General features: G+C 41.5%; 1 protein-coding gene across 1 annotated transcript in view; it reads right to left on the reverse strand.

Annotated features, from left to right (window-relative positions):
* Window positions 1-1,368: 1,368 nt before the first annotated feature.
* The window catches only part of LOC119657150 (tubby-related protein 4), a 146,623-nt gene continuing 120,152 nt past the window's right edge, over window positions 1,369-27,839 (reverse strand). The window contains exons 3-11 of the mRNA XM_038063927.1: window positions 26,511-26,675; window positions 25,674-26,133; window positions 20,043-20,551; window positions 19,458-19,686; window positions 14,015-14,265; window positions 11,857-13,911; window positions 7,058-7,384; window positions 6,445-6,636; window positions 1,369-1,791 (exon numbers count right to left, since the gene is read on the reverse strand). Of these exons, the coding sequence (XP_037919855.1) occupies window positions 1,675-1,791; window positions 6,445-6,636; window positions 7,058-7,384; window positions 11,857-13,911; window positions 14,015-14,265; window positions 19,458-19,686; window positions 20,043-20,551; window positions 25,674-26,133; window positions 26,511-26,675 (4,305 nt within the window). The 3' untranslated portion in view covers window positions 1,369-1,674. The remainder of the gene's footprint in view (window positions 1,792-6,444; window positions 6,637-7,057; window positions 7,385-11,856; window positions 13,912-14,014; window positions 14,266-19,457; window positions 19,687-20,042; window positions 20,552-25,673; window positions 26,134-26,510; window positions 26,676-27,839) is intronic.

Here is a 27,839-nt window from a genome sequence, read left to right on the forward strand (position 1 = left end):
AAGAGGTAGATGGACTGCGCGGCTGATGGACAATTTAAACCCATTTGAGCCGAACTTACGGTGATATTGATTACTTCCTTACCCAACTTCTTAAGTGGCATGGAGGTTTCAGTCTTACCTGGACAGGATTAGGAAGGCGCGATCTACTGATTGTATGTTCTGAAATGGACTGGCGAACAACAGTGGACACACCTTTTTGTCTTGTGAAATGGAGTTCTCTGCAGCAGACTGCAAAGAGATGCTGGCAAGCCCCCCCCTCTGAACTAACAACTCCCTTCCTCCCCTCCCCTCCCATTGGTGAAAGGGATTCTCTGACTTGAAGGCTTCCAAAGCTGGGAGAGCTAGCCCAAAGGAATGTGTCAAATGGTTCCAGGCTAGTTCTCTGATGACAGGGAGGTGTTTAGTTGGTAGTCCGACAGCGTACTGTTGCGGGAGTCCACTACTTTGTGCGCAAACGCATTCACTTACCCTACTCCAAAAAAAGAAAATGATAGAATGTAGGGGAGAATAACCCCAAAACCGATGATACGAAGTTGTAATTTGCGTACTATGTTTCATCTATTCAGATATTTCAGGAATCGTTCAGTATATGACTCTAGTGAATAGTGAGCCTGAACTGATTCGATGTTGTTTTTGATTCCTGTTTCGATCAATCAATTAAAAACGTGATAATAAATTAATGAACTGAAATCGACATCATTCCAGTTATTACACTTTTCGTACACATCCATATACTATACTATATGCATGTTAGACGGTATTTATGTTACTGTATCTTTCTAGTACAGAATATTGCTAATTGGGCTTGAAAAAAAACAAAAACTAACAGAAGAAAAATTACAACCTTCAGTGAAAAAGACTAGAAATCAACATTCTATGAAAAACTAACAAATCCTAGTCCTACAACCTTTCAATAAATATAAAAATGTAACATTAAACTTAGTAAAAAATCTAGATACTTTAAAGAGATCACTTTTTCCACTATAGAAGCTATGGTATTCACAACTGCCTACCCTATGAACGTATGTATGTATGTTATTCATAAGAACATGCCCATACCATACTCTATTGCTACTTGTTTATGTAAAATTAACTAACCGATCGCATTCGGATGAGTAGTTATAACAAATAATGGTTTCATCATGATTAAGAAAAATATCACGCAATGTTAATAAGTCGATTAATACTATTCAATCTTCCGTTAATGCACGTTAAAGTTTTCAATATACAATTTTATACAAGCAAATGTCGAATTGGAAAACCGTAAACAGTTTTCCTGGATCGCATCTTTGATTTGCTTTTTCTTTAAAAATAAATTCAATAAAAAAATTTTGTGTCATGGCCTCTTCTGAGAATAATGTAAATGTATAAAAATGTTTTATCTTTATTCTACATATATCGTTATTTATAATTAAATTGTACTTTGCAAATTAATATCGTTTGGGGGGAAAATAGACGTAAGCCTTTTAAAAAATTTATCAGCATAAATTTTTGCTTTTATGGTACATATTCGTCCGAAAAATGGCGGTTCTTATTTTGTTATCTCCTTTTGCTGATTCGTTTTTGGTAATAGTTTTGGATGGACACTTTTACGAAAATAAGCAATTATACACTTAATTTAAGTTGGTAGTTTTTGAACCTTGCACGTTAGCGAAATTTGTCGCTTTCTACACCTTACTTGAGTCGTTGCGTTACGTTTGCTAGAGCAACTGCGAAAGCTTGAAGAGCTGAAAATGGATACTGGAAGTCTAGTGTATAAGCATTCCCATCGATTCGTCCGAATTGCATAACCTGTAATGGAAGAAATTAAAATGAATTCAGTAATCAACAGTCAATATTTGTTTTTGTGAATTCAGTAGTAAACAACACCCAGAAAAAAATAACAAGTTCAATGTTCCCGGCTATATTTTGTATGATGCTGGACACCCTGGAGAGAAAGCCACGGGCGGGTATCAGTGACGTTGATACGGGGCGTCCTCGGCAGAATTCCTTGCGATCGCTCATTCGAAGCTGCATTCGCGGTGTTGCGTCTGGCTCCTTATGGCGCACCGTTTAGCCACCTTTCGCCGTCTTCGCGACGAGTCCACCGGTTTTTGTGATTTTCACGCGTCTTCTGTTGCTGTTCCTGTTGAAGTCCAGCAGTTCTTCTAGTTCCATCAGCCCGTTTTCACGCCTTTGCTGACGTTTTTCTGGAGGAAAGTTGCAGGCCGTATGCAATTCACAACTGTTGCCCATCTCCTAATAAGCCTTTTCCTTTCGGTTCTGGCAAGGATAATCGACTGCGCTCCGATTCGACTTATCTCCAAATGCTCCAGCACAGTCTTAGCTATTTTCCCTGGGTTTCTTTCCGGAACATGAGCATTGCAGGTTAATGGAGTTATCGACCCCACACCGTCAAGCGCAACATTATACTAGACTCACGCTTTATTTGCCCGTGTATCCCAGCGTCCTATCGGGCTTTTCAGTCCTCGATACCTCCCTTGCTTGGGGCCGTTCCCAAACACAGTCAACTTTTCCTTCTTGCTTCCTATCTCCTCAATTTTATTACTTTTATATTTAACAGAAATTGTGGCAGCGCATCGTGTCAAGGGGGGGGGGGGGGCGCAATAGCAAGGAATGGATGAATCATCCAGTTTCCTGAGGCTTGGCCTACACTTAACTAATCCCGAAACTCATAGACGGATCAGAGCCCGCCCCTTTGTCCTACTAATACCGATCAGGGTTCTGAAGGGGTTGACTCCTGAAACAATTGCCACTTTGGCAGAGCTAGGCTCACATCACACTATCGAGTCGGCAGACAGTGTGTCCTGAGGTGTACCAGTCACTTCTGGTTCGCTTTTCACCGAGAAGTTTTCTCAGGCTAGGGAGTCAGAACTACTTATTCGGGAACACTGCTCCGTGTATCGTGAGAAACCCATTAAATATCCTAAGAAGGTAGGTAGGTATCAGTGACTGTTCCGAGGAGCCCAATAAGCTCTGTGGTGCGCCGTTTTGATGTCACAATCTCCTAAGACCGTGACTGCTGTTATGAGAACAGAGAAGTAAAGTGCATCTCAGATACTCAGCAGGTCTCTTACCCTGCAACTAGGAATCCCTCTGAGGTCCCCAAAAAAATGGTTTACCCAATGTCCGTACCCTGACTCTAGCTAGAGCTGGGAAATTGCAGAGGAAGTGCGTGAGGGGTTCCCCTCTCTTCCCCGCAGCTTCGGCAATGGGAATTGTAAGGTATGCGAGCCTCACGGCATGGTTCCCTATGGGCCAGGGCCCCGTACAGGCCGCCGTAATCTTGTATGCATTTACACCTATTTGGGACAAGAGCTGTCGCGATCGGGTTTTGTTATAAGCGGGCCAAATCCTCCTTGACTTGCTCAGGTAGTAAACTTTCGTCGCTATGTAGTGCGAGTAGATTCCACCCTTGGCAGTCGGCAGTCAGACATTGACTATGTGCGTTGTAGGACTGCCAAGAGCAGAGCCCCGTCTGGCTAATCCGTCAGCCCGCTCATTCCCCTCTATGTTCCTATAACTAAGCCTTAATGGCCGCTTGGCTGCCGGCCAGAATGACTATATTACGCCCTTAGTGAAGGGATAGCGAATACATTCAACGCGCTTATTTTATTCTTCTCTGGGAGATGCGATTTCAGTACCAGCTTTACACGTTGCAGGAATTTGGACAGCAGAGCATCCTTCAGATCACCAACTGAGCATGGGTTCCTTGCAGAATTCCTAGGTACTTGTTGAAGTCTGTCTCGGTCATAGCTTCGATGTGGAGGTCATCAATGCTATGTCCGGCATGCGGCTCGTGATGATCTTTGCGGATGGCTTGGATTAGACACTTGTCTAATCCAAATTCCATCCGAATATCACCGATAAACATGTCTATTATTCGTAACAGACTTCCAAGATGGTCGTCAGTACCAGCATACAGCTTGATGTAATCTAAGTATATCAAATGTGTCAGTTCGCACTTAGCACGTAGGCCATATTTAATTGCAAAACCATGCCTTCTAGCATCATTCAGTAGTCATGAAAGGGGGTTCAGTGCCATGCAAAACCAAAGGTGACTCAACGAATCCTCTTGGAAGATGCCCCTCCGTATACGGATGGGCTCTGAGATATTAACACTCTCAGATGTACGCACTGATAAGGTGGTATGCCACCCTTCCATGAGTGTCGCCAAAAACTTTATTAGTTTCGGATCAATGCGATACAGATGTAGGACATCGCCGTATGCCGTATGCGGGACGCTATTGAAAGCTTTGGCATAATCGATATAGCAACTAAAGAGGTTACGGATAAGGTAGGTAATCCCCATAGCGAGGAAGAGTAGGAATTCCCCCGGCCAACTCATGATCTGATTTATACTGTGTGCCAACCGACTGCGTACGCTGGTAAATTTCTTATACCAGAAATTCTGCACCCGATCCAGAACTGGGCCTCTCCAGTTCTTTGAGTTGTTTATGGCTCGTCGAACTTCCTCTTCGGTAACATCCGCAAAATTCATGCCAGACGTATTGGCATGGCGGGTGCCTTCGGCAGTGACCCACTCAGCATGCTGGGCGGGTAACCCGCAAAGTCCACCCCAGTATACTTTCGCTCCCGTTACCGAAAACTGTACTGACTGGACGCTCTGTTGGGATTCGTTGAGAGATCTGAAAAAGCTCCGCTGGCTCCTCGCGTATGTTGCATCCTGGACACGCCTGGAATGACTTTCGCCATACCGTCGTAACCGACTGTATATGACACAAAGTTTCTGCTTTAGTGTGTCTAGAATTTCAACTACGGGTGTCTCACTGGGGATGGCATAGTTCCGGTGAACCCTCTGCACTTTATTTCTCACCCGTCTGCTGGCATTGCCGGTGCTGATCTGAATCAGTCTAGCAATGTCCTGCCTTAGTGAGTCCCGCCGACGTTCCAGATGAATTTTCCATGGTGGATCTCTTCGGTCATTCAAGCCAATAACGCAAAAGCGAATCTTCTGCCCGTGCAATCTGACAGCCGTAACTGTACCACAATACACAAGTGATTGTATTAGGTTGTTGCATATGAAATGGCCGTTTTGGCAATCAAGTGGAGTTAGTTGCGATTTTGGTGTATCAAACCATCACCAGTTGGCGCTGTTGGTGTTGAATATTGAAGTATAAATACTCCCACATTCAATTGAAATAATAAAACTTGTTGTTTCTTTTTCGTTGGTGTGGATATTTATTCTTGCAAATACCGATATTTCGGGAACTACTTGTTCCCTTCATCAGTGCTAACAACTTGTAGTTCCCGAAATATCGGTATTTGCAAGAATAAATATCCACACCAACGAAAAAGAAACAACAAGTTTTATTATTTCAATTAATTAATCGTTGGAAACACCGCATAATTTCACTCAGATCCTACATTTAATCAAGGAGTCATTTCAGTTTTGACCATCGTTGGGATAACAGGGAATAGAAAGGAAAAAAGGATGGAAAAGAGCCAAGAACGTATACTTTTTCTGTATGAGTGCAAACTCCGTCATAAAGCGGCAGAGGCGACCAAGAACATTAACCGCGCATTTGGAGCTGATACGGTAACCGAACGAACCACACGGCGGTGGTTCGAAAAATTCTGGTCAGGCGCCGTAAACCTTCAAAATGAGCCACGTGGACATCCAGGACCATCAACTGACAACGACGAGCTGCCTCATTTTGTGGCGGAAAAACAATTTAGGAACGAAGAGGCTGTCAAAATTGCCTTCGACGAATTTATCAACACCCGACAGTTGGACTTCTACGAAACAGGCATACATGCTCTTGAATCTCGCCGAGAGAAGTGTTTTGAATCGACTGGCACCTATTTTGATTAAGTAAATAAATTTTTGTAAGCTTTACAGTCATTTCAAATTTTAGTACCAAAACGGCCATTTCGTTTGCAACAACCTAATAGTTTAGGACTAAGAAGATTGATGATGGAGACTTTCATGAAAGGAAGGACCATGTAGAGTTCCTTGTTCCCTTCTGCTCCAAAGAAGTTGATAGATACGGAATATGGCGAGGGTTTGCGGCATAGCAGTTTCTAAATCGACTAACTAGAGAAACCTTGTTGACGTTTCGGAAAAATTTGAAGATGGAGTTTATACATTTCGTTATCTTAAACTGAGAAAGATTGGTATTTTGAAATCTAAACTAAAACCGATTGGAAATTCTGCTCTTAAGGAGCATGAGGGAAATATTCTGGAACACTAGAGAGTTTATAACTTTTTGTTTGCATGTCTTATCCTCGTGTTTTCTTTAGTAGTAGGCTCACCCACTCCTAATGATGATCCTACATACTTTCATATCCTATGGGCGGTGAATGCTAATATGGACTACAAACTATACTTCTAAAAAAAGATAAATCCACAGGACTTAACGGATTACTCTTAAGATTTTCATATTTCATTTCTTTAGAGGTTACCAAGTGGATAATATTTACCTGTTTGCCTCGGAATTCTATTTGGAAATTCTTGGCTGATTCCTGAGTAACACGGCCTCCAAAATCTAACTGGTACACTTGACTATTTTCATTCCACATTGGCGCTTTATTGTGCATAACAAACTCTCGACGTTGCGGTGCCGGAACCGAAATAGCTGGAGATCCATTAGGTTCTATTTTCCCACGTTTAAGCTGAAAGTAGAAATTTGGTTTTGTGAGTCCTTTTGGAGAAAGCAATAAAATATAAAGGAATGCTTGCTTTCAGTTGCCTATTCTCTGTTTAGTATACCGATATGTAAGTTCGTAAGGATTAATTGCATCTATGTACTCCTTGCTTGTTATTAAATTGCTTTGCCATAAATTAGGATTTAAATTCATTATCAGATTTAAAGGTTACTATAAAGAAAGCCATTGCCTCTTTATGTTTTGCACTTTAAGGACCTTGTGACTCGTTTTTGATAGAACATCCTTGACAGATAAAATATTTTTATGGAATGTTTCCATCAATTGGGGCGGCGATTCGGCCATAACATCAGAACACAGAATTCTCTGGCACTTAAATTGTTCACTCATTCGATAATTTGTGAAGGTCCTCAAGAAAGTTATTACTTACCTTCTGTCTTAGTTGGGCTTTCTGGAATGTTTCCAAGTCACGATATTGTTTGCTATTCAAAGTACTCTCTTCACCCGAACCATTTGTGGTTTGTCCTTCGTCATCGGAACTTTCAATGGGTTGCTTTTTACGATTTCGTCGGTTTAGTAATGGCGAATTGAGAATGTGACGAATTGGCGAGGCACTTTGATGTCTTTTACCCTTCTTGCTAGGAGCTGGCGATGCTGGTGAACTACGAGGTAATCGTTGGGGTGATGATGGTGGTGTGAAACGTCCTTCGTCCAAATCTCGAAGACGACTTATTATGTTCTCAAGGGTCGTAAGTGCCTGTAATTGGGATTAATAGGCCAATATAGGAAATCATCTATAATATATATCAAACTCGGATTATTTAGGGGAGCTTTATTTGGTTTTTCTTACTCCTCCCTCATTTCATTGGATTAATGTTTACAATTGCTAAGTTGAGAGCATTTTAATAGGCCTTATTTTATATGTCCGTCATTTTATAAGCGTTTCTATGACACATATTACACGATTACAAATCCGCAAAGGGGAGCTTTGACTTTGCTGTTCCCTTCTACAATGTAATTTTTATTGGGCGTGTTTAGATACTTTATGCAGCGCAAATAATTCCGCTAATGTGTTCTGGTGATTGAAATGTTAGAAAAGTAATGAATTTACTTTACAGCGAAATGCGAATTAAGTCGATGTATGAAGGGTGGTTTGCTAGATGTAGATAAGTATGCGGCAACGGTTAGACCTTAGAGAATGTATAAGGTTTACTGTAATTACTATTCTCAATCCTTTGTAATCTGTTTCTTCTATCAAGTTCTTTTGTATCGAAAAGGGTCCTTTCTTTTTTTGAAAATTATCTTTATCTTCCCCCCTTTTTTTAAGAAAATACAGTTTCCACAATACAAGTTACCCTGAGGAGAACTTTAGGCCCAGTAAAACCCCCAGATAAAAGGAAGTGGACAATGCAAGTTAAACGCCGCTCGGTTTAAAAAATCAGACAGCTCGATCGTCCGACGGAGAACAATGGAGAGAAACTTATAGCTATTATCATATGATGGCCCAAGATGTCACGTGCTGCATCCATGTAAAATCTCCGAGGAATTTGAGGTCCAAAGCGGAGTCCACCAGGGTTTCATCTTGGCACCAATATTTATCCTTGCTATCGGCGACGGTCTTCATGATGTTTTACCCGAAAGTGAGGAATTCAATGGACTTCGCTGATGACATATGTTTGCCCCCTCACCGGGTCAAGGACCTTGGCTCTGTATAAGGAAAAAGGGGCAATTACAGTGGGACTGAATATAAAAACCAAGGTTCTCAGTCTGACGAGTCATCGCACTCTCCCTCTTTGGATTAATGGACATTAAGGCGTCGATCAGTTTGTATATCTAGGAAGGGTGTTCGGAGGCACCGAACTGGATGTTACCGGTCGCATTAACAGCGCTAGATCAGCTTTCGCTACTTTCTCTCAAGTCTGCAGTTATCTCAATTTGGTGCTAGTGTTCTTTCTCAGTTGCTATATGGGAGTAGCATAACTATCCAGGCTCCAAGCGTTCGTCAAGACCTGTTTGAGTCGTATCATCGCTGGTCTGATACTATTACAAAAGAAAAATTTGGTCGGTGCATAGGCCTGTCACCTGCATGGGATGTAATCGGAATGTGGAAATGGCAGTGGATAGGACAAACAATAAATAGGGCGACAATTGCATTGCCCGCTACGTCATGGAGTGAAATCCGCTAGCCCAAGATGGCCGACGAGTGGGTCACCCGAAAAACACATGGGAAAAACAAGAGAGGAGGAGTGCAAGCATCTCGGAAAGCTGCGGGGGAGTTGAAGTGCACTTCAGGTAACCGTGAGTGATAACTGTGGTTGAGGCGCTATACCCCAACAAAGGATAATTGGCGACCATATAAAAGTAATTAATATCTGGTCATTTGCGGTCACATTATTTGCGGGCAGATGTGAGGCAGCGGAGACTTGGTTCTGTCTTCGGCGAAATCAAACTCGATTTTTTCCAAAAAAATAGCTATAAGAGAGGGATAACTGCGGGAGTATGAAGATTAATCCATCGAGAATTCAGGAAGTTGATCGCCCAGATAGCTGGTTCATGTAGGTATCATATCAAGACTAAAGTTGTTAATAAGAGACAAAAGTCTCGAACTGATAAGGTTCATCGGTATTTTGACGTCAAATCAAATCAACTCCGCTGTTGACAGTGCCTTTGCTGATGCCGCATGGAAACATCATAAAAAACAACGACTACTTTGAGCAAAGATAAAATATAATGATAGAGCATTTGAGTTTTTTTTTGGTAACTTCAACTTTACTCAAGTAACAAACAGAATTTACATCTCGGCTACCATTGATTCCGGAAAATGACGCTAAAATACCCAACATCCAATGATTTGAGGTTAGCCACAGGCATAAATTTACCAGTAAGATTCCTAACAAGATTTCTGCAGAGAGAAAATAGGTCCCCCATGAACAACGGAATGCAATCTAGGAACGACCTTCTAAAGGTAACATTGTGGGGCGATCTGAATAAAAAAGTGTGTTCCAATGTCATCTTGTTCAGAAAGGGTCTCGAAGTAACACAAGTTTGGGGCCCTAGTGATAAGCGCGGATTTATTCAGCTTCCATTGTCTCGTCATTGATAACAGATGCTTTGAAGAGTTCACTGCAAAATATTGATGACCATTGGACCACCAACAAAAATGCTCTTTTGACTGCCGCTACTTAGGGTGTCGGATGGGGCAAACTGACCGCGGAAGCCTGAAAGCTTCATTGAAGGATAATCGGGGCGAGTCGTGGAGTGATGCATTTGAGCTCCAATATTGTGACAAATTCCGCAAAGTCACAGGAACTTTCAAGTGTTCCAAGTTTTCCGATGCTCCTATTAAAGACGTTAACGGTAGGTTCCTCATTACCGATTGCGAGCAGTTTAGGGGTGGAAGAAACATTTCATCACGATTCTAAATCCCATGACACCAATGAAATTTCACTTTTCGTAACGAATTGCTCCTACTAATCGAAGTGAAATTATCTTTGCGATTAACGCGCTCAAGCGGAGTAAACCCGTAGGTCTTGACAGTCTCCTCGTGGAATTTTTTTTGTAGGCCCTATGATTTCTGAAGAGCTGCTAGTTTTACTTACCTCAAAATTCTGGGGGGGAAGTGATTGCGTGCTTTTGTTATCGCAAAGATAATGGTTAATCCTGGAACGTATTAAAGAATACCTAGCAAGTTTCGACAGAGGCTGTTTTCTGGAGTCATTGTGGAATAGGGTGCGAAATTTAGATTCTCATTTCACCTAATTTCCATAAACTTGGAGAAAGCGTCAATAGAGACTGCTCCTCTAAATATGGTCCCAAGCAAGTTTGAGAAGGAGAAGGGGTCAATCAATGGCGGGGGTTGCAACATTAAGGCATCTCAGCGAGTAGGTAGTGCCTTCTTAATTGTATTCGGTATCAATCTATTGCATTTTTATTCCACTGAGATGGAGACTCTTCCGTGAGGAGGGGGATAAAGAATTCCCTCAAAATATTCTTTGTTCTTGTGTATCCTCCTTGATGACGGTATCGAGCCTACAGAGAGTCCGCTTTCTTCAACTTGAGGGAGAGTTCCAGTGTTACAGCCGGGACATTCTAGAATCCCATGTTTTACTAACATGTTCAACAGAGGTTTGCGACAGAACGGGAAACTTCGTCCATCGACAAAGGGAACCGTGGGTCGTTATTATCCGGAGGAAATTAACTTTGGATACGCAGGAAATTCGGCAAACGGGCGATGATTCAATACACAATCTAAAATCTTCGAACGATCGTCCTCTCACTACAAGCGACCCTGAACAATTTACGCCTAAAACGAAATTCCAAGGAAACCACAATTTGTTCTGTTTCGTAGTTTTGCAGTTTCCTATGCTGCGCACAGGAGATGTCAGATCCTATTCATTAGATGAGCGTTGGAAAATCGGAAAAAATTAGCAAATTTAATAAGTAGAATTTCTTCTTCTGTTGGAAATATTTGAAAAGAAAACAAAAAAAACGATTAAATAAATGAAATTTGTCAGGCCAATGCTCCCGCGACGTCTCAAGCATTCCATTTAAACCGCGGATCATGACAATTTGAGAGCTGTCCGATGCATAAAACAGGCATAAATTGCTGTTCAATTGATCGTTTGAGTACGCCATTAGAAGGACACAAGTGACATTGATTATGGGAGACTACATCGTTTTATTTGAGGAAAATGCGGTAGTGAAGTGGCCGAAAACGGGATCGAATAGACATAGCAAACACTGTTTCCTCGTAAAACTTGTGTTACTATATGAATGCGAATGGACTTCAGCAAAAACATTGGAAAAAAACCATTTTTGAACGTCGAATATTTGGCCGTATAATTCGACCAGGGAGAGAAGGACCAGTCTCGGGAATAATATATATGCATCCATTGTAGTAAAATTGTTCTAGTTGCTATGGGCTGGCCATTGTAGCTTAGATAACGCAGAAATTACTAAGCGCGTTGGGAGGACTCAATGGGCAGCAATGCAGGTCTGAGATTTGGGAACTGGAGGATATGATCGTTATATCGAGACAACTGGAGATGATACATCTTTGAGGGCAATGCCGATTCAGGTCAGAGGGCGAATGGAAGTGAAGATAGTTAATTATAAGCATTCGTAGCAGAAAAGTATCGTGGCTTGGATAGACGCCTTGTCAGAATTTTTGGCAACTACCTTATAAGTGGTTTCATCGACTGTAATTCTCTTATAGGTATAAGGACTTACTTGCGTATGCAAGGAGACTGATGTTTTCGATTCAACTGGCGTAACTTCAACTACGTTACTGCAATTCGGTGGCGTTGATGATCCATTTCGGTTACTATTTTGTTGCTGTTGTTGCTCCTTTTTCCGTCGGCGAACCTCCGACAATTGTTTAACCAAATTAAAGCCACTGCTTTCAGCACTTTTCCTACCTAAGATTGGCGAGCCACGGTTATCACTTGTATTGTTTGTTGTACTTCCATTGTTATATTGTTTACTACTCGAGCTGGGCTCGTTGTTATTTATACTGGCGTTATTACTATTGGATTTGTTACTGCTACTCTTATTACCGAATCTATGCTTCCTAGAGAACAATGGACTGTCTGTAAAACTGGTAAATTCAGTCTTGCGTTGGTGATGATTTTGATCGCAGGTGCCGTTGGTTTGGGCCTTCGAGGGTGATTTACCATGCGGTGGCTTTGAAATTAAAAGGGACTCGAGGATGTTGTTGTTGTTGATGTTACTTTTGCTGTCCTGCAGCGAAGAACCATTTGTGTTGTTATGTGGGACTTTGACTCCCGGCGATCGTTTATTATATGAAATTGATGACGATGAAGATGACGTTGAGTTATCTAACTTTTCGTTCATTATGTTATTTGAACTATCTAAACAACTAGATATTGAGGTTTGAGTATATTGGCAATTGCTGCATTTTTCTAAGCCTAAATCGTTTATTTTGCAGGCTTTGCATTGTTTTTTGTTCGTCTGTTTGGCCGGACTCTCATGAATTTCTAGCAGTTTAGGCATAGCTTTTTCGGAATCTTTTATTGCTGATTTTGAATTTAGGTGAGAGAGTAAATCGCAGGAGTCTAAGCTTTTGGACTTTCCACTTTGTTGTAGTTTTGGCTTTCGAAAGTCTTCCTGATGATGCTTCCTCTTTTTGTGAGGCTTCTTATCCACTAGAACAAGCCTCTTGTTCGGAGCATCTTTCCTTAGTATAGAAAGGGCTATATCAGATGGTACCATTTCCACAGAGTCAAGATACCCCACGCTACAGCTTCTAGTTATTGAATCTGGTAAAGCTGGTGCAATGGATGCCACTGTTGGAGTCCGTTTGATTTTCATTTCACCATTGCCTGCTGGAGAGTGGGTGTCTTCATCAATGTAAAGAATGTCTTTCTTTTTTGATGAATTTTGCTTTTCTTTGTGTTTATGGTCGACTCTTTCGAGGTTCAAGTTAAGATTTAGTGGAACAGGATTGACGTGAGCATTTGTAGTTCGGCACTGATCTGACATGAGAGCATTTTTTACTTGAACCATATTGTTTGCGTAGTCGCTATTACTTGAGTAGCTCATTAGAGTGGTTTGTCCGGCTGGTGGTCTATCAAATATAATATCACTAGGAGCGACCGCGTTTTTGGGCGATTGCAGAGTCGGTACAGACCCTTCACAACAAAGTGGTGATATCGCATGTCTGGATTGACCACTTGAATTGGACGACGAACGACTGTATTGAGTAACTAAACTAGTGTAACTTGGCCCAGGACGTGGTGTATTCAAAATTGGCGGCTCTATATTTTTTGGGCGGATTGGTTTGCTATTATTGGCACTCACTATTTCCTCATGACCACTTTCATTAGCTGATTCATCATCATATGACTCAACTCTGGCTAAAGGACTTTGGCCACTTGTTTCTGCTAGTCGCGAAGTAGTTCCACTACTACTACTTTTTCCACGTTGAGCAAATCTGCTTGGCCTTGGTGACATTGGTGCAATCGGCGGAGAGGAGTTTTCACTCAGACGCCGTTGTATCGGTGAACTGGCTTTACTATCTATACATTGAAGGGTTGGATCTTCTTCATCTTCAGAGAAAACATTTGGATTGAAATTAGGATCCGGTCCAGTTGGGAAATCATCTCGCAATTCGGTTATTACTAAGGTCATCTGTCGCGGTTGTAAATGTAGAAGTGATGTTTTATATGTAACTTGACCTAAATTGGCTGGGACGGTTTTCGCAAGTCCGTGGATTTTAAATTTAGTTCCCCAAATATTTGAGGTTACTTCAACTAGTTTTACTTCCTAAGGGAAGAAAGTGAGGAAATATATTAAGCAGGCATATTCCATTGTAAATTTGTAAAATAAGTTTGGGCACATTTATTGAAATTTAAGGTTTGATTGTTACCTCTGGAAGCGTATCGACATAAGCTAATTCGTCAACTTCGTTCTCAATATGAGCAACTTTATCACCATGACTATGGTGTCGTCTTTTATGACGTGGCTTTCTTTTACGGGGAGTTTTTGGCGAACCACGACATCGATCATCCAGATCACTGTCAGATGAATCTGTTCGACCGCTTCCTGCGCCAATAGTGGAATGACTGGAACCTGAAGAACTTTTCGAATCAGGCGAAAATTGTAAAAAAACGGACGCTTCTGTAAAAAATGTTCAACAAAAAAAAACATTTAATAGTTACTGCTGAGTTTTGGTAAAATTTGTTTGTGTATCTTGCGTAGTGATATAGGAGGAAATTATGTCTGAGTAAAGCTTAATCGTTATCTTGCCTTGACTAAATCCGAGGTCGAGAGACAACGGTACTCTGCGATAGAGTTCACGAAGTCGTGGATGAGTGGAATTGGGTATCGGTCTGGAATCGTTTGGGCATTTAGACGATTGTTATCGTCACAAGGACTTCATTCTTTATTGAATTTGCCTTGCAAGTATTAATGTCCGAGCTTGGGTCGGCGACGTCTTTAAATACGATGGAAAGAGTGTTGGACGTGTAGGTTGACATTATTTCTAATGACTTCAGGAGGTTTAGGGGTCAGTGAGGGTTCTGTTGTAGAGATCAACTAGCAGCCCATAGTGGCAGGGGAAATCTGCTCCTAAGAAGGAAATGTTGATATCCGTTATAATAAAGCATCACAGTCCTAGACTTATATATATGGTATATGCACAAAAGGTGCAGGGACTGGTATACTTTGTGGCCTTCTCCGTAAACCATCGGCGGTATTAGGACGCCTCGATACATTTCAAGGGTCCTGACGACCTACCACCCAATCGCTCTTTTCGGGAAACGGATCTAGATCGCTATTTTGGGCAACTGTCCGAATTCAGCACCGACCGCGTCCGCCAATTTAGAAACGGTGACTATTAGTACTGCTACCGTCTGCTTAGACCTTGTGGATTTTGTCTACCGTCGCGGCCGACATGTTTAGAGACCCCGAATCCGCTCATGCTAGGATAGCCAGTGTGCTCTCCGAAAGACTCTGTAGCCACAAAGACTGTAACCGACTTTGTCATTACCTAACTGCTTTATTACGCGCAGCAGTTGTCTTAGAACACGGTCGCCAAGCACTAGCTCTGTCATTAACAAATTTAACTTATAAATTTCACTCCCTTGCAGGCGCTTAATGAGCTGTTTCTTCAGTCGTTTCTAGGAGTAGTCCTCGAGAACGACACAGGCAAACTCAGTTGTCTCCTCATATAGCCTGACGAAGGCGTAGTTAAACCAAGTGTCGTCTTTGGGAAGCCACCTAAGGCGAAATACGCTACCATAGCCATTGGTGGCCCTATCTCGGTTTTGTCGGCGGACATTTTATGAGGAAGCGACGTAACCTGCAGAAGCAAATGACACGCAAATTGAAAGTCTCTTGCAGTGTTTTCGTTTAATTATTTTTTTTTCATAGCAGGAAAAATAAATAGTTAATTCCGAATCCAACGTTCAACCTGTAAATATGAATAAAACTCCTTCCAGAAGGCACTTCTCTTTCCTTTATCTCCTTTCGTGTTTCCACAAATGTTTATCAATGCCAATTTGAAAAAATTCTTCGCAATAGTGTATATTTCTAACTAAGGCTTGAGTTATAGCCTTTCAGAAAAATTACCAGTAGATTCTTCAATACGCTATAAAAGATGAATTTGACAAAATAGGTACTTCTTGTTAGATATGAATCAACATTTGAATTCTCGCAACGTTACGCCTTCGGACTACCAACTAAACATTTGCTCGTCGTCAGAGTATAGGACTGGACCCATTTGACACATTACTTCTGACTAGTCTTCCCTTCCCTTCTTGTCTTAGGAAACCTTCGAGTCAGGAAATTTCTTTCGCCAATTGGAGGAGGGGAAGAAGAAGGAGACCTGTGAATTCAAACAATCTCTTCCCAATCAGCTCTTCTACCGGTGGAGCACTATCTTCTTCGCAGCAAGAAGAACTCGAACATAACGTATAACACAGCTCCATCTATCAGCGCTCCATAGTATCTTTTGACAATATTGTCTGGAGAAAGCTCCCCTGTTGCATAAATTTGTCAGCCACAACTCCACTGCAAAATACAGTTATGGGATCGTGTCTTCCCAATTTTGTGCAAGTAAGACTGTTAATCCCCGTGTCCACTTAGGAGATGGGTGAGAAAATAGTCAGTCTCATCATGCTTTCGATTCAGCTGCGCACCTAAGTTGGCAATTAGCCATGTAAACCATTTGCCTCTTGATCCGTATTGCTAGGAGAGTTTCCACTGATTTAATGCATGCTGACGTTCTTCCGGAGCAACTGTCTCCCTGAAGTATTCTCCATTGCGCGTTTACATCATCATCAACGCCATTACATTTCTTAGTAAGGAGGGCAACAGAAAACACTCTTGTGATCACTATCACGGCCGGTTCAGAGACAATGTGATAGCAGATGCTATCCACAAAGTTCGATACTCCTCCTTGCCAAGAGCATCACTCCATACCTCTGCGCCGTAGAGCTGAACAAACTGCGTTGTACTTATTGCCATCTGCTAGATGTAGTACTCCAATGTTTGCCATTAGCCAGGTTGCCGCCTTGTCTGCTGCTGCTTTGGTTTGAAAAAGGTCATCTTTGAGTCGAGCGTCAATTCAAGATACCTAATCGTTGGTTTTCATTTATCAACTAGTCGATCAATATGAGATATCCAGCAATAAGTGCTGCAACATTATCATTTTTGTCATCAAGCATTTTTGTCATCAAGCGTTACAAGGTGAACAACCTGTCGAGGTTGTGTACCTCATCTTAATGAACCGTATCCACGACTTGCATGAAATACCGTGCTCCACCGTCTCTCTGCTTTAAAATCTTCCTGTAGATAAGTCCTTAGCAGCATGTATCGCTTTAGCTCTTAGTGCTTGAAAAAAATTTCCCTTCCCCAGGTGCATACAGAGTAGTTGAAATGTAGGCGGCAGTCCAGGGTCTCGTTTTGTTTTACCAATTAGCGTAAGCCTCGGTGCCTGACACCTCAAGATGTCATGAAGGCGGGTCTTTATTTCAGTACTTTCACCGATAAACACTAGATAAGTTTTTACGCAATTAGCGATTACACGCTGGGCATGTTGATCTGCAGAATGTAGATCACTTTGACCGCGTTCTAGGACTTTCCAATTCTGCTCTTAAGGCCGGATTAGGCCCCGAACCCACAGTACGTGCAGCGCCCCCACGATCCTTATAGAGAATGCATCTCTCTTTTTCGTTGCGGGTATTCGCTCGAAATTGTATCATACATACTACCAGCAGCTTCCACCACATGTTCCTACCCGAGCATTGGTGACCTCCGGGCGCATGGAACTCCCTGAGGAATTCCGCAAAATTCTTACTTTCGTCGACGAGGGACCAAATGGAACAAGAATTAAGCTTAGTGATCAAACGGCCACTACTTTACTTATTTGACCAACCCGCGTATGTGGCAGAAAGTTAGGCAAAAGAAGAGACAGACGGAGAGACAAATGAAGAGATCGGAGAGACAACCAGGCAAATAAACAGACACGCGTATGTCTAAAGCTAAGTCGAGAACATCGTTAGCTTAGTCTGTGAAGGCTTTGGATGGGCAAACTTTGCTGGGGATACAGCTTAAGCAGCCTATGAAGGCAAGTATCTCCTCAGGGAAACACAATGCATTGCAAAAGTATGCCATAGGTCCATATTTAGGAGATGCATTTTCTCCAGTAGTAGGCCAAATTACTAGTGGAATAGCCAACCTTTGATGGACCTGCTACCGAACCAGACAAGTTTTGCTAGTCGAACTCAGTCGGCTGAGTTGTTTGAAGCATGCCTATCTGAGAGGGGTATCAACCAACCTTTGATCGACCTACTACCGAACCAGACAAGCCTTACTACGTGGATATGTTGGCTGAGTTGTTTGAAGCGTGTCTATCTGAGGGGGTATTTCCGTATTATGGAAGCGGCAGAGGTTGGTGCTGCTGTCTGAGGCTGGTTAACCTCCGTGTGTCCGTGGGTCATCCTCATGTAGTAAAATACTTGTATTCTATCTTCTTATATATTAATCAATTCTCTCAATTAATTATTGAACTAATTCACTTAAATGAATGCCGAAGAGGAAATTCTCATGCAAGAACGAATAGCAACAGAATAATTTTTTGAGTATTTCGGCCGCCTGCAATCTTTCCAGCATTTGGGGTGCGTTCACATCGTGTGGACATCTTAGTGCTGTCCTTCTATAGATCGCACGTGTTCTGTCTTCAGGACCCACTGTTGGATGATGTTGAACGTACGAGGGTCGCGGTATACTAGTTGCTCTAGGGTCGTGAGTTTCATTATATTCCTATAGAAAGGTGTGTTATATTTTCGGGACCATCTCAGATGGTACATCATTCATTATCTGGGAAATAATCTCGACTGACTTCTTGGCAGATAAGATGAAGGACATACACAACATCTTCTTTGTCGCAAAGGAAGGAAGCTGGAAGCGGGGAATCTAAAAATAGGTGACAAGAGTACGTGATATCACCAGTGCCTCTACAGGCCCATCTGACTGTCCAAATTGCGCCAGGGTCTCAGAGGGCACATATAGAGTACCAATTTTTCAACTGACATACATTCGTAGACAAAAGGAAAAACCTACAGGAAATTCTAGGTGAAATGCTACTACCAGAAATGTGTGGAAAAGGCTAGCAAGCTAGGAGGATTGGAATACATGAAGTTATTCATGATACGAACTATCCAAGGTAATTCCCGAAAAATGTCAGAGGGCATCAGGAAGGCGCAACCATGAGATACGCATGTTGCTCAAAATAGACCTAGTTAGATTCAGCTAATTCTGTTCAATGATGTATATGGACCTGCGAGGCAGGAGATTGTTGGGGGTGGTTTTAGTTGCGAAGGAACACTAATGCTGAACTCCTTCTTGTAAATTATGAAATTTTTTCAATAAAATTACAATGAAACTATGGAATGACTGGATTATAATCCGAAGATTGAAGGATATTTGAACATCATCGAACAAATAAAGAAACGACGGTTTCAATGAAATAGGAAATAAGGTTTTTGAAAGAATTCCGCTTATTCCTAAAGACGTGACAGCCCCAGTATCCGATTAATAATCATGTTTGGAAATAAATCTTAATGGTGAAACGTTATGAGCTGGAAAAATTTTAATTTGTTGGCCAAGAAGGAAAAAGCGGTTACTCAATATAGGTGAGTATCACCAAATATCTAAATAGGAAACGAGAAAATTTGTAAACCGTTTTTCTGCTTATACTTGGGACTTTAAATTATATAAATATAAATAATAAATTGAAGATTTTATATATATTTTAGATTCATGACTGATACGTTAACAAAATTAATTAGATTAATGGTAATACATACCTTCAACCTGTGGATCGAAGATAACAAATTCTGGACGTATTTTTGATATTCGTTTTCCCTTAAGTAATGGTACTAGACCTCCTAAATACTCCAAATATAAAGTGTAGCAGGATCCGGCCGTTAAATTTACGTCATCATCATGCCGAATCATTGTACAATGCAACCGTGTAGAGCAAATTGGTGGACGTGATACGAATTCTCGTAGATATTTACTGTCCGGAACACAACACTGTAAAAGGGGAAAATTCGATCCTTAAATTTATGAATAATTTGTTCCTTCCGTTTCTACGTGAAAGGAAAGAAAAGGATTTGATTTTACATTTTTTAAAACGTTGCGGGAATAAGAAACTTTAGGATTTCCAGGATTAATGAGGTCGCAATATGCTGCGGATAATCCAGCATGAACACGAATACGATTCATTAAATCCAATTATATTTAATTCAATGCCAAATTAATGTTCAGCCGGCGAGAGAACAGCTTGCTTATTAATAATAATATTCAAAAGCTGCCGGTTATATCCAACCGGCTGGCCGGCCGGCCGGCTGAAAATTATTTTCTTAATCCCAACACAATAGTGCACTTACCCGAATAGTTTGAGCAAATAAATTGCCTATTAAGGACTTTATCCTTGATGGCAAAGGCAACATGGGTAATGTTAACTCTGATCCTATGCTACTTTGAATCTGTAGACGGCATAAAAGTTGCAGAGAAGCTACTCGACGGGAAACCCATGCGATATGAACTTGATTTCCTGTCGCTATAAACAGACGCTTGTCATTGTGTCCCCAGGTTAAAGCTGATACCGTTGTATTCGTGTTTGGTATTCTCGTTGAGTATAGTAACGTCCCATTTTCTGTATAAAATTTCAGTTGGTTATCAAAGACTGGACTCCCTTGAGAATCCAACGAGTTCATAGAATATTGTGATGTTCCAGCTACAGCCAGCAATTCTCGAGAATTGCTCCATTCCATAACGAGTCCGTAACCTCCATTTAGTCCGGTATTTATGTGAGCAGGAGATACGTCGTCAAAGGATTTCAGCAAGTAGATGTATCCATTTTGAAAGCAAACAGCTAGAACGAATGTGCGTTTAGCTGAAAAGGAGAGAAGTCAGATGGAATCAATTTATACAAACAAGCATTGTAGTCAATTCAAACAATAATCGAGGTTGATCTTTCGAAATGGAACACCTTTGAAAGTGTCACGTATAAACATTTGCGGTAGAAGGTTTTTGATGAATAAAAGATACAAATATTCCTTAAGTTCATAGAGACTTTGAATTGAAAATATTTTATTGGTCTCCGTTTCTAAGCAAAATGTGATTGTGAGTATATTAAAACATGATTATTTTTTTTATTTACTTTAAATTAACATAAGTATTATTAGATATTAAATATTATCTCCAGATAAAAACCTGCTCTTTCAATATTTCAAATTAAAGGCACTTTAAATCATCAGCAACCACGCAACAACCGGTGTTCTGTCTAGTTCTGCTTTAAAAAACAACTCCAAACATCCTGGTTTCACGCCGGGGTCCTCCAATTCTATATCCTTAACAGTTGCTTGGTATCCTCGGCTACGCCAAATTTAAGGCAAGGATCTACAGGACCATAGTTTGAAAATACCGTCATTATCGATCTTTTGAAAGGAAGGACAAGCAGCCGTAAGGGGTTGACATTTCCTTTCTGCTTTATTGTTCTTCTTCTCATTATCAATGACTTGATAGAATAAATTGTTTGTGGTCTCCAGTGTTGTTTGTCTATAGTCTTCTCGGTTCAGTAACCGCATCCTCTAGAGGTGGTCAAAGGGTAATATCGGCCCTGGGGCGAAACGTGGATTGGTACCCACGATGGACCATAGAACCTGGGAAACGCCTGCTACACCAACACCAACAGCTCTACTACGAAACCCTATCCTCACCTCCAAGAGATGATCGCTGGGCGTTCTTTCTTAATGAAAAACTGTAAACGGAGAAGGACGAAGGCGAGTCTCCAGCGAGTAAAACCTGGACAAATTGTAACAACTGGTCCTCCAGGTTGGGGGTTGGGTAGGACTGACCACTCTACACAGAAAACAACAGGAGGAGCCTCGGACAGAATGGACTTTACAACGCCGAACCCGGCAACGATAATGGAATAACGATTTGCCTATTTTTTCATGGAAAGTGCGCTCCCTATACAGATCAAATGCTGCCAAGCAGCTAGCCGATACCTTGTCCCAATATAAGGTTGAGATAACAGCATTGGAAGAGATGCACTGGACAGGGATTAGTATCCTGAAGAAGAGTCACTACACCAGTAAAGTCCAGTAAACCATGTGCCCGGATTAGATTTCTTAGTCAGTCAAAAAATGAAACATGCTGTTATTGGCTTTGAAAATATAAGCGAACGGCTATGCACTTTGCGTTTGCGAGGCAAATTTAGAAATGAAAGCTTCATAAACGTTTACGCCCCTACAGAGGAGACTGCAGAGTCGGTGAACGAAACCTTCTACGAGGCAGTTGAGCAGATTCTCGAAGCCTGTATGATATCCAAATCATACTTGGGGATTTTAACAGCCTAGTAGGGACGTAGTCCGTATTCAGGCGTAGCTTACATAAAAATACAAATGATAACGGACTGCGAATTATTTAATTGGCAGTGTCACACGAAAAAGTTTTTGGAAGTACCTGTTTTGCGCGGAAAGCGGGCCACAAACAAACGTGGGCGTCTCCAGACGGGAACACTTTCAACCAAATTGATCATGTGCTAAGAGTTATCACTGAAGCCATCCACAGTACAGCCCTCTGCAACACCTATAAGAAGGAAATGGACGCCGCAATAACCGCAGTCAACAGAGACCCTGAAGATGAAGCATCAACAAATGATCTTCACAATCACCTGAAGAACGTTATCATAAATACGGCCACAAAGATACTTGGCTCCAGCCGCAAAAAAAGTCGGAACGGCTGGTTTGACAATGAATGTAAGCTAGCAACGGAACGGAGGAATGCCGCATACCGAGTAATGCTGCATTCTCTGGGCACGCGCGGAGACTTATCACGAACTCTGTCGAGCGGAGGAGTGACTTCACAGACGGAAAAAGGAAGCCTGGGAGAACCAACAGGCCTGTGAACTCGAAAAGTACACGGAGCAACCGCACCAGGCGTGGAAGTTTTACCAACAAGTCAGCAGGATGAAGCCTTATACACTTCGATGTTCGTCTTACCGAGACAAAGAGGGAAATCTGATTTCCGACAGAATGGACATATTGGAGCGATGGATTTAGTACTTTGATGAACTACCAAACAACCAGAACATTGGCGTTGGAGGTCCCGCCAACTGTTGACGACGGACAAATACTACCACCACCAAGTATAGAAGGAACAGTCCGTGCAATTCATCTGCTTAAAAATCATAAGTCGCCAGTAGACGATAGAATTATAGCCGAATTAGTTAAATATGGAGGCGACCAATTACACCAAGTGGTTCATCAACTTGTGCTCAAGGTATGGGACAGCGAATCAATGCCTGACGATTGGCAACGAGGCATTATCTGTCTCATACATAAAAAGGGAGATATCACATAGTGCAGCAATTATAGAGGTATCACATTGCTGAGTACCATCTATAAGATATTCTCCGCCATCTTGCTAGGTCGGATAGCCCCATACACCCAGAACATCATTGGGCTATACCAAAGAGGCTTCACTCCAGGCAAATCAGCAACAGATCAGATTTTCTGTGTGCGGCAAGCTATGGAAAAGCCGTTGGAATATGGACATTAGTTCCACCATCTTTTCATCGACTTTAAAGGCGCCTATGCCAGCATAGCCAGGGTAAAACTGTACACGGCCAGACTGACTAGGCTGACTTTGACCAATGTGCGAGGCGAGATAAAAGCAGCAGGATCACTCTCGAGACCATTTAATATCAACAACGGTCCAAGACAAGGAGATGCCCTATCATGCGTCCTCTTTAACCTGGCCCTAGAGAAAATGATTCGCGATGCTGATGTAAATGCGAGAGGCACCATCCTCTTCAAGTCCACCAACCACCTACGCTGACGATATCGACATAATGGGAAGAACAACCCGAGATGTACAGTCTACCTTCATCCAGATCGAGCAGACGGCGCGAGATCTTGGGCTGCACACTAATGAAGGCAAGAGGAAGCGCATGGTGGCAACATCAGCGCCAAAACCAAACAAGTCGGGAAACCGGAAGCTAGATGCTTCAGATATGAAAGGTTTTGTGTATTTCTTTTATAAAGAGATTTGAGTGTGCATTTGCCCCATTAGCCTATAGCACATAAAATATGCATATATTATGTGAAAATAGCCACTTTCAAGTGATATTGATATTCATAGTCTTGAATTTGCAGAGGAGCGACAGTTTTGACCTAGTATAACTTTGTTAGTAATAGTGCGATTTTTACCAAATTTGGCAAGGTTATGCTCTATACAGTAGCCTATATTGCTGCAAAATTCTGTGATTCTAGAGTGAACTTAAGGGGGGTTTTCCTGTCAATTACTGAAAGTTATAGTAATGTACTATTATTAACTTTATTTGAACAGCTATCGGTATTGAGGGTATTTCGGAGCCTAGGGACCATATAGTGGCAGCCGCCTGATTTTTTTCAGTTTTTTCGGTTGGGTAGTTTCTGAGAATGGGTTCGTTAAAAAAATGACCACTTTCAACCCCCCGCACTCCCCACCTTTTCAACAAAAGTCAAAACTAAGACTGGCTTCGAAAAGTACTAACCGAGACCTCTAATTTGATACCCCACATGACTATATTTGATGAAAAAAAAATTTACACCCCCCTTTTGCATGTATGGACACCCCCCTTAAATTCATCGTAAAAGGATGTAACTCACTATATGCGTGAGCGTTCACAGTTCCCACCCTTCTACCAAACTTGGCGTCAATCGCTATAACCGTCTACGAGAAAAATGCGTGTGACGGACAGACAGACAGACAGACAGACAGACGGTAAACCGATTTTAATAAGGTTTTGTGTTTACACAAAACGAACAACATCGAATCGCACTGGTCAAACGAAAACAATGAAGATAGGAGATTACAACTTTGAGACCGTTGAAAATTTCTCTTATCTGGGGTCGAAAATCACAACCGATAACAGCTATGACGATTAAATCCGCACACGGTTGTTGGCAGCCAACAGAGCCTATTTCAGCTTACAAAAACCGTGTTGGTCCAAAAGTCTCACCGTAGGGTCAAAGCTCTCACTGTAAAAGACAATGATCTTGCCAGTCCTTATGTATTCCTTGGAGACTTGGGTTCTTAGCAAACAAAACTGCGAACTCTTGGCCGCGTTCGAGAACAGAATCCTCCGAATTTTTGGCCCTCTACATGAGGATAGACGATTCCGTAGCCCATATAACGACGAAATCTATAAGCGATACCACGACGGTCTAGTTGTGGATAAAATCCCGCTTAACAGGTTGCGATGGGCGGGTCACTTAATCCGAATGGATAAGGATGATCAAGCCCAAAAGTCCATAAGGGCAATATCTATGGTAGAAAAAGAAGACGAGGCAGACTCTGCCTAAGATGGAGGGATGGCGTAGGTCAGGACGCCAGACAGCAATTGTAGAAAAGGAACCATTCGCCATTGTTCATGTGAACCTCTTTTTTTCAGAGCTCTAAAAGGAGAGGGTACTTTGGCCAGTCTCAGAGTTCTTTGGAAGGAGTTAATTCACAGCTGTGTTCCATTGGTATCGATTTAAATTGAATTGATGATCGAAAATGTGGGGATGAAACGGGTGGCTAACTCAGGTCAGGAGGAGCTATGACTGCCGCATCTGAAACTTGGTTTCTAGCGAATAACAGGGTAGGTTGAGTGGAAATGGAAAGTTTGCGGTAATCGATATTGATGGTATTCGTATTGTTGAAATAACAGAAAATAAAGTTATATAGGGTTGGATTCCTAGTAGAGTAGAAATCAAACAGTGGAAGAGGAAAATAGGAAAAGCAGTTTCTAAGTCAGCAAGAGATATGTTTTTCGCTGAATTGACTGAGAGTCATGATATGTCGTGGTTTTCATCCTAAAATGAGTTAATATTGTATGTTCAAGTCTCGTCTTTTCCGAGTTCCTTATCTAAGCAATAGAATTGCTGATTGATTGATTGATTTTTTGTGTTGTATGATTACCTTGCAGAAATTAACATAGATAAGATGTAATAAATACGTAAAGAATATTAAATTCAACTTACAAGCATTCGTAACTCCTGGTTCGGTATCCTCGCCCTCTTCCATTTTGAACTTTTCACAAGACCACGCCATTGAAGTGATTCCAACATCTGAGCACAATTGTACCTGCGATACCATTGCACCATGAACGTCCATAACAATGACCTGTCCTTGGGTGGTGCCGAAGTAAACTTGCTGGTCGTCAGGCGTCCAAATCCCACATGTTATGGTTGATTCTAAATTAAGCATTGATGACCAATAGCGCTGACCGGCTACCGACCCCACAAGAACGAATCCGTCCTGGTAGCAAATGAGTGCCATGCGACCGTCGTGCGACCATGAAAAATGCGTGACAGGCGTATTCCGATCATTGATAAGTTCAATTGACCAACGTCCTTCGTACTTAATCCAAACAAATATTATACCGGAACTATCACATGACGCTAGCTTTTGATAGGGTTCATTCCATTTCACTAGAATAACCTGAAAGGGGTAAGGAAAAGTCGCCGGTAACAAAAGTGATAATATGTTTGTGGTTTCGAAATAAATCCATATGTATGCGTGTTTTATGTAAAGTAGGCACGCGAATTTGGAATTAAATCGGATGACTAGACGCTTACGAGGGACTATCTAAATTACACCCATGTAGTCTGTAGTTTGAAGAGGGTGAAATGGTATCTTGATGTGAGAATGTAGAATGACTAAGCAGATTATACAGGGAAGGCTAGTGTTTTTATGGATGATCTCTTAAAACCATTTCAAATTGAAATATTATTCTAAAGATTATTTTAAGTAGTGTAGAAGGACATGGGGTTGTTATGAAAAAAGAAAAGAGGAATTGTTCATGGAGTTCAACTCACATCAGAGCGGTGACCACGGAGGTTGTAGTTGGTTCTAAGTGGATATTCCATGTTTTTCTTGCAATGTGATGTTGTGAATGTCACGCCAACGATTCCGCGAATGTTACCGGTCGCTAGCCATCCTTCTTGGTAATAATTTGTTCGGTTGAGTTTCCAGCCTTCATCCTGTAAAAGTAAAATTTAAGAATGAGAAATGGTTTGATGTTGTAATAGCTTTGAAATAAATATTGTTTTTATCTCAAAACACCTTCGAGCAACTTCGTGAATTTTTTTCAGGTTTCCGTTATTTTTGAGAATGGACCAATGAAATAAGTGACCATTTTGTCTAAAGTCCAAACTAAGAGCGACTCAAAATGTACTAGTCGAGGCCTTTCATTTGTTGCCCCATATGCCCACATTCGGTGAAAAATATGTACCCCCTCCTTTTGCATGCATGTGGACCCTCCTTTACACTCAAGGCAAAACCTTCCAATCTTCCATTCAAATTTCGTACCAATTGGTATAACCATTTCGGTTTATACAGAACCGATTGATGATAAATTTCGATTCATATGTTCGAAAACAGGTGATGGCATGGAATTCATTGTACAAGGTAGGCCATTTAATGTGGGCCCATTTGTTTCTGGAAAAAAAAACCAGAAAAGAAAACCTTTTTTTGCTTTTCATATTAAAAATCATTTATTTTAGTTCAAGAAGATTTGTTCTAGCTATTTTTTGAAAATGATATCTTTCAAATGTTTGCCTTTGGCCTTGATGGCAAAATGTGATCATTTTTAGCGTTTTCCATTGTTTTCGCGTCGAATGCTGTTTTTGAGTTGAGCTAGAGTCCTTGGATTGTTGATGCATACCTTGGATTTGAGATAGCCCCACATAAAAAGTCTGGTGGCGTCAAATCTGGTGATTTCGGTGGCCATGGAAAATCACCATTTTTTCGATATCAACCTTCCGTGGAATAATGGGTTCAAAAAATTGATGGTAGCGCGTGAAGTGTGGCAAGTTGCTCCGTCCTGCTGAAACCAGAAGCCTTCCTTGTCATTTTCTTCGATGATTGGTATGACATGATCACGAATCATGGCCCGATAACGCTCGCCTTTGATGGAAACAGAGGGTCCTTCGTCATTTTCGAAAAACAACGGTCCGATGACCTTTTCGGCACAAACACCGCACCACGCAGTCACTTTTGATCGAAGAGAGGCTGTTCTTCAATTAATTGAGGATTTTTGGTAGCGTAGAAGCGACATTTAACTGAAAATGGGCCTCGTCTGACATAATGATTTTTCGCCAAAATTCTGGTTCATTGCGAACAATTTCGACGGCCCATTTGGCATA

This window comes from Hermetia illucens, chromosome 5 (assembly GCF_905115235.1).
Source record: "Hermetia illucens chromosome 5, iHerIll2.2.curated.20191125, whole genome shotgun sequence".
Taxonomy (NCBI): Eukaryota; Metazoa; Arthropoda; class Insecta; order Diptera; family Stratiomyidae; genus Hermetia; species Hermetia illucens.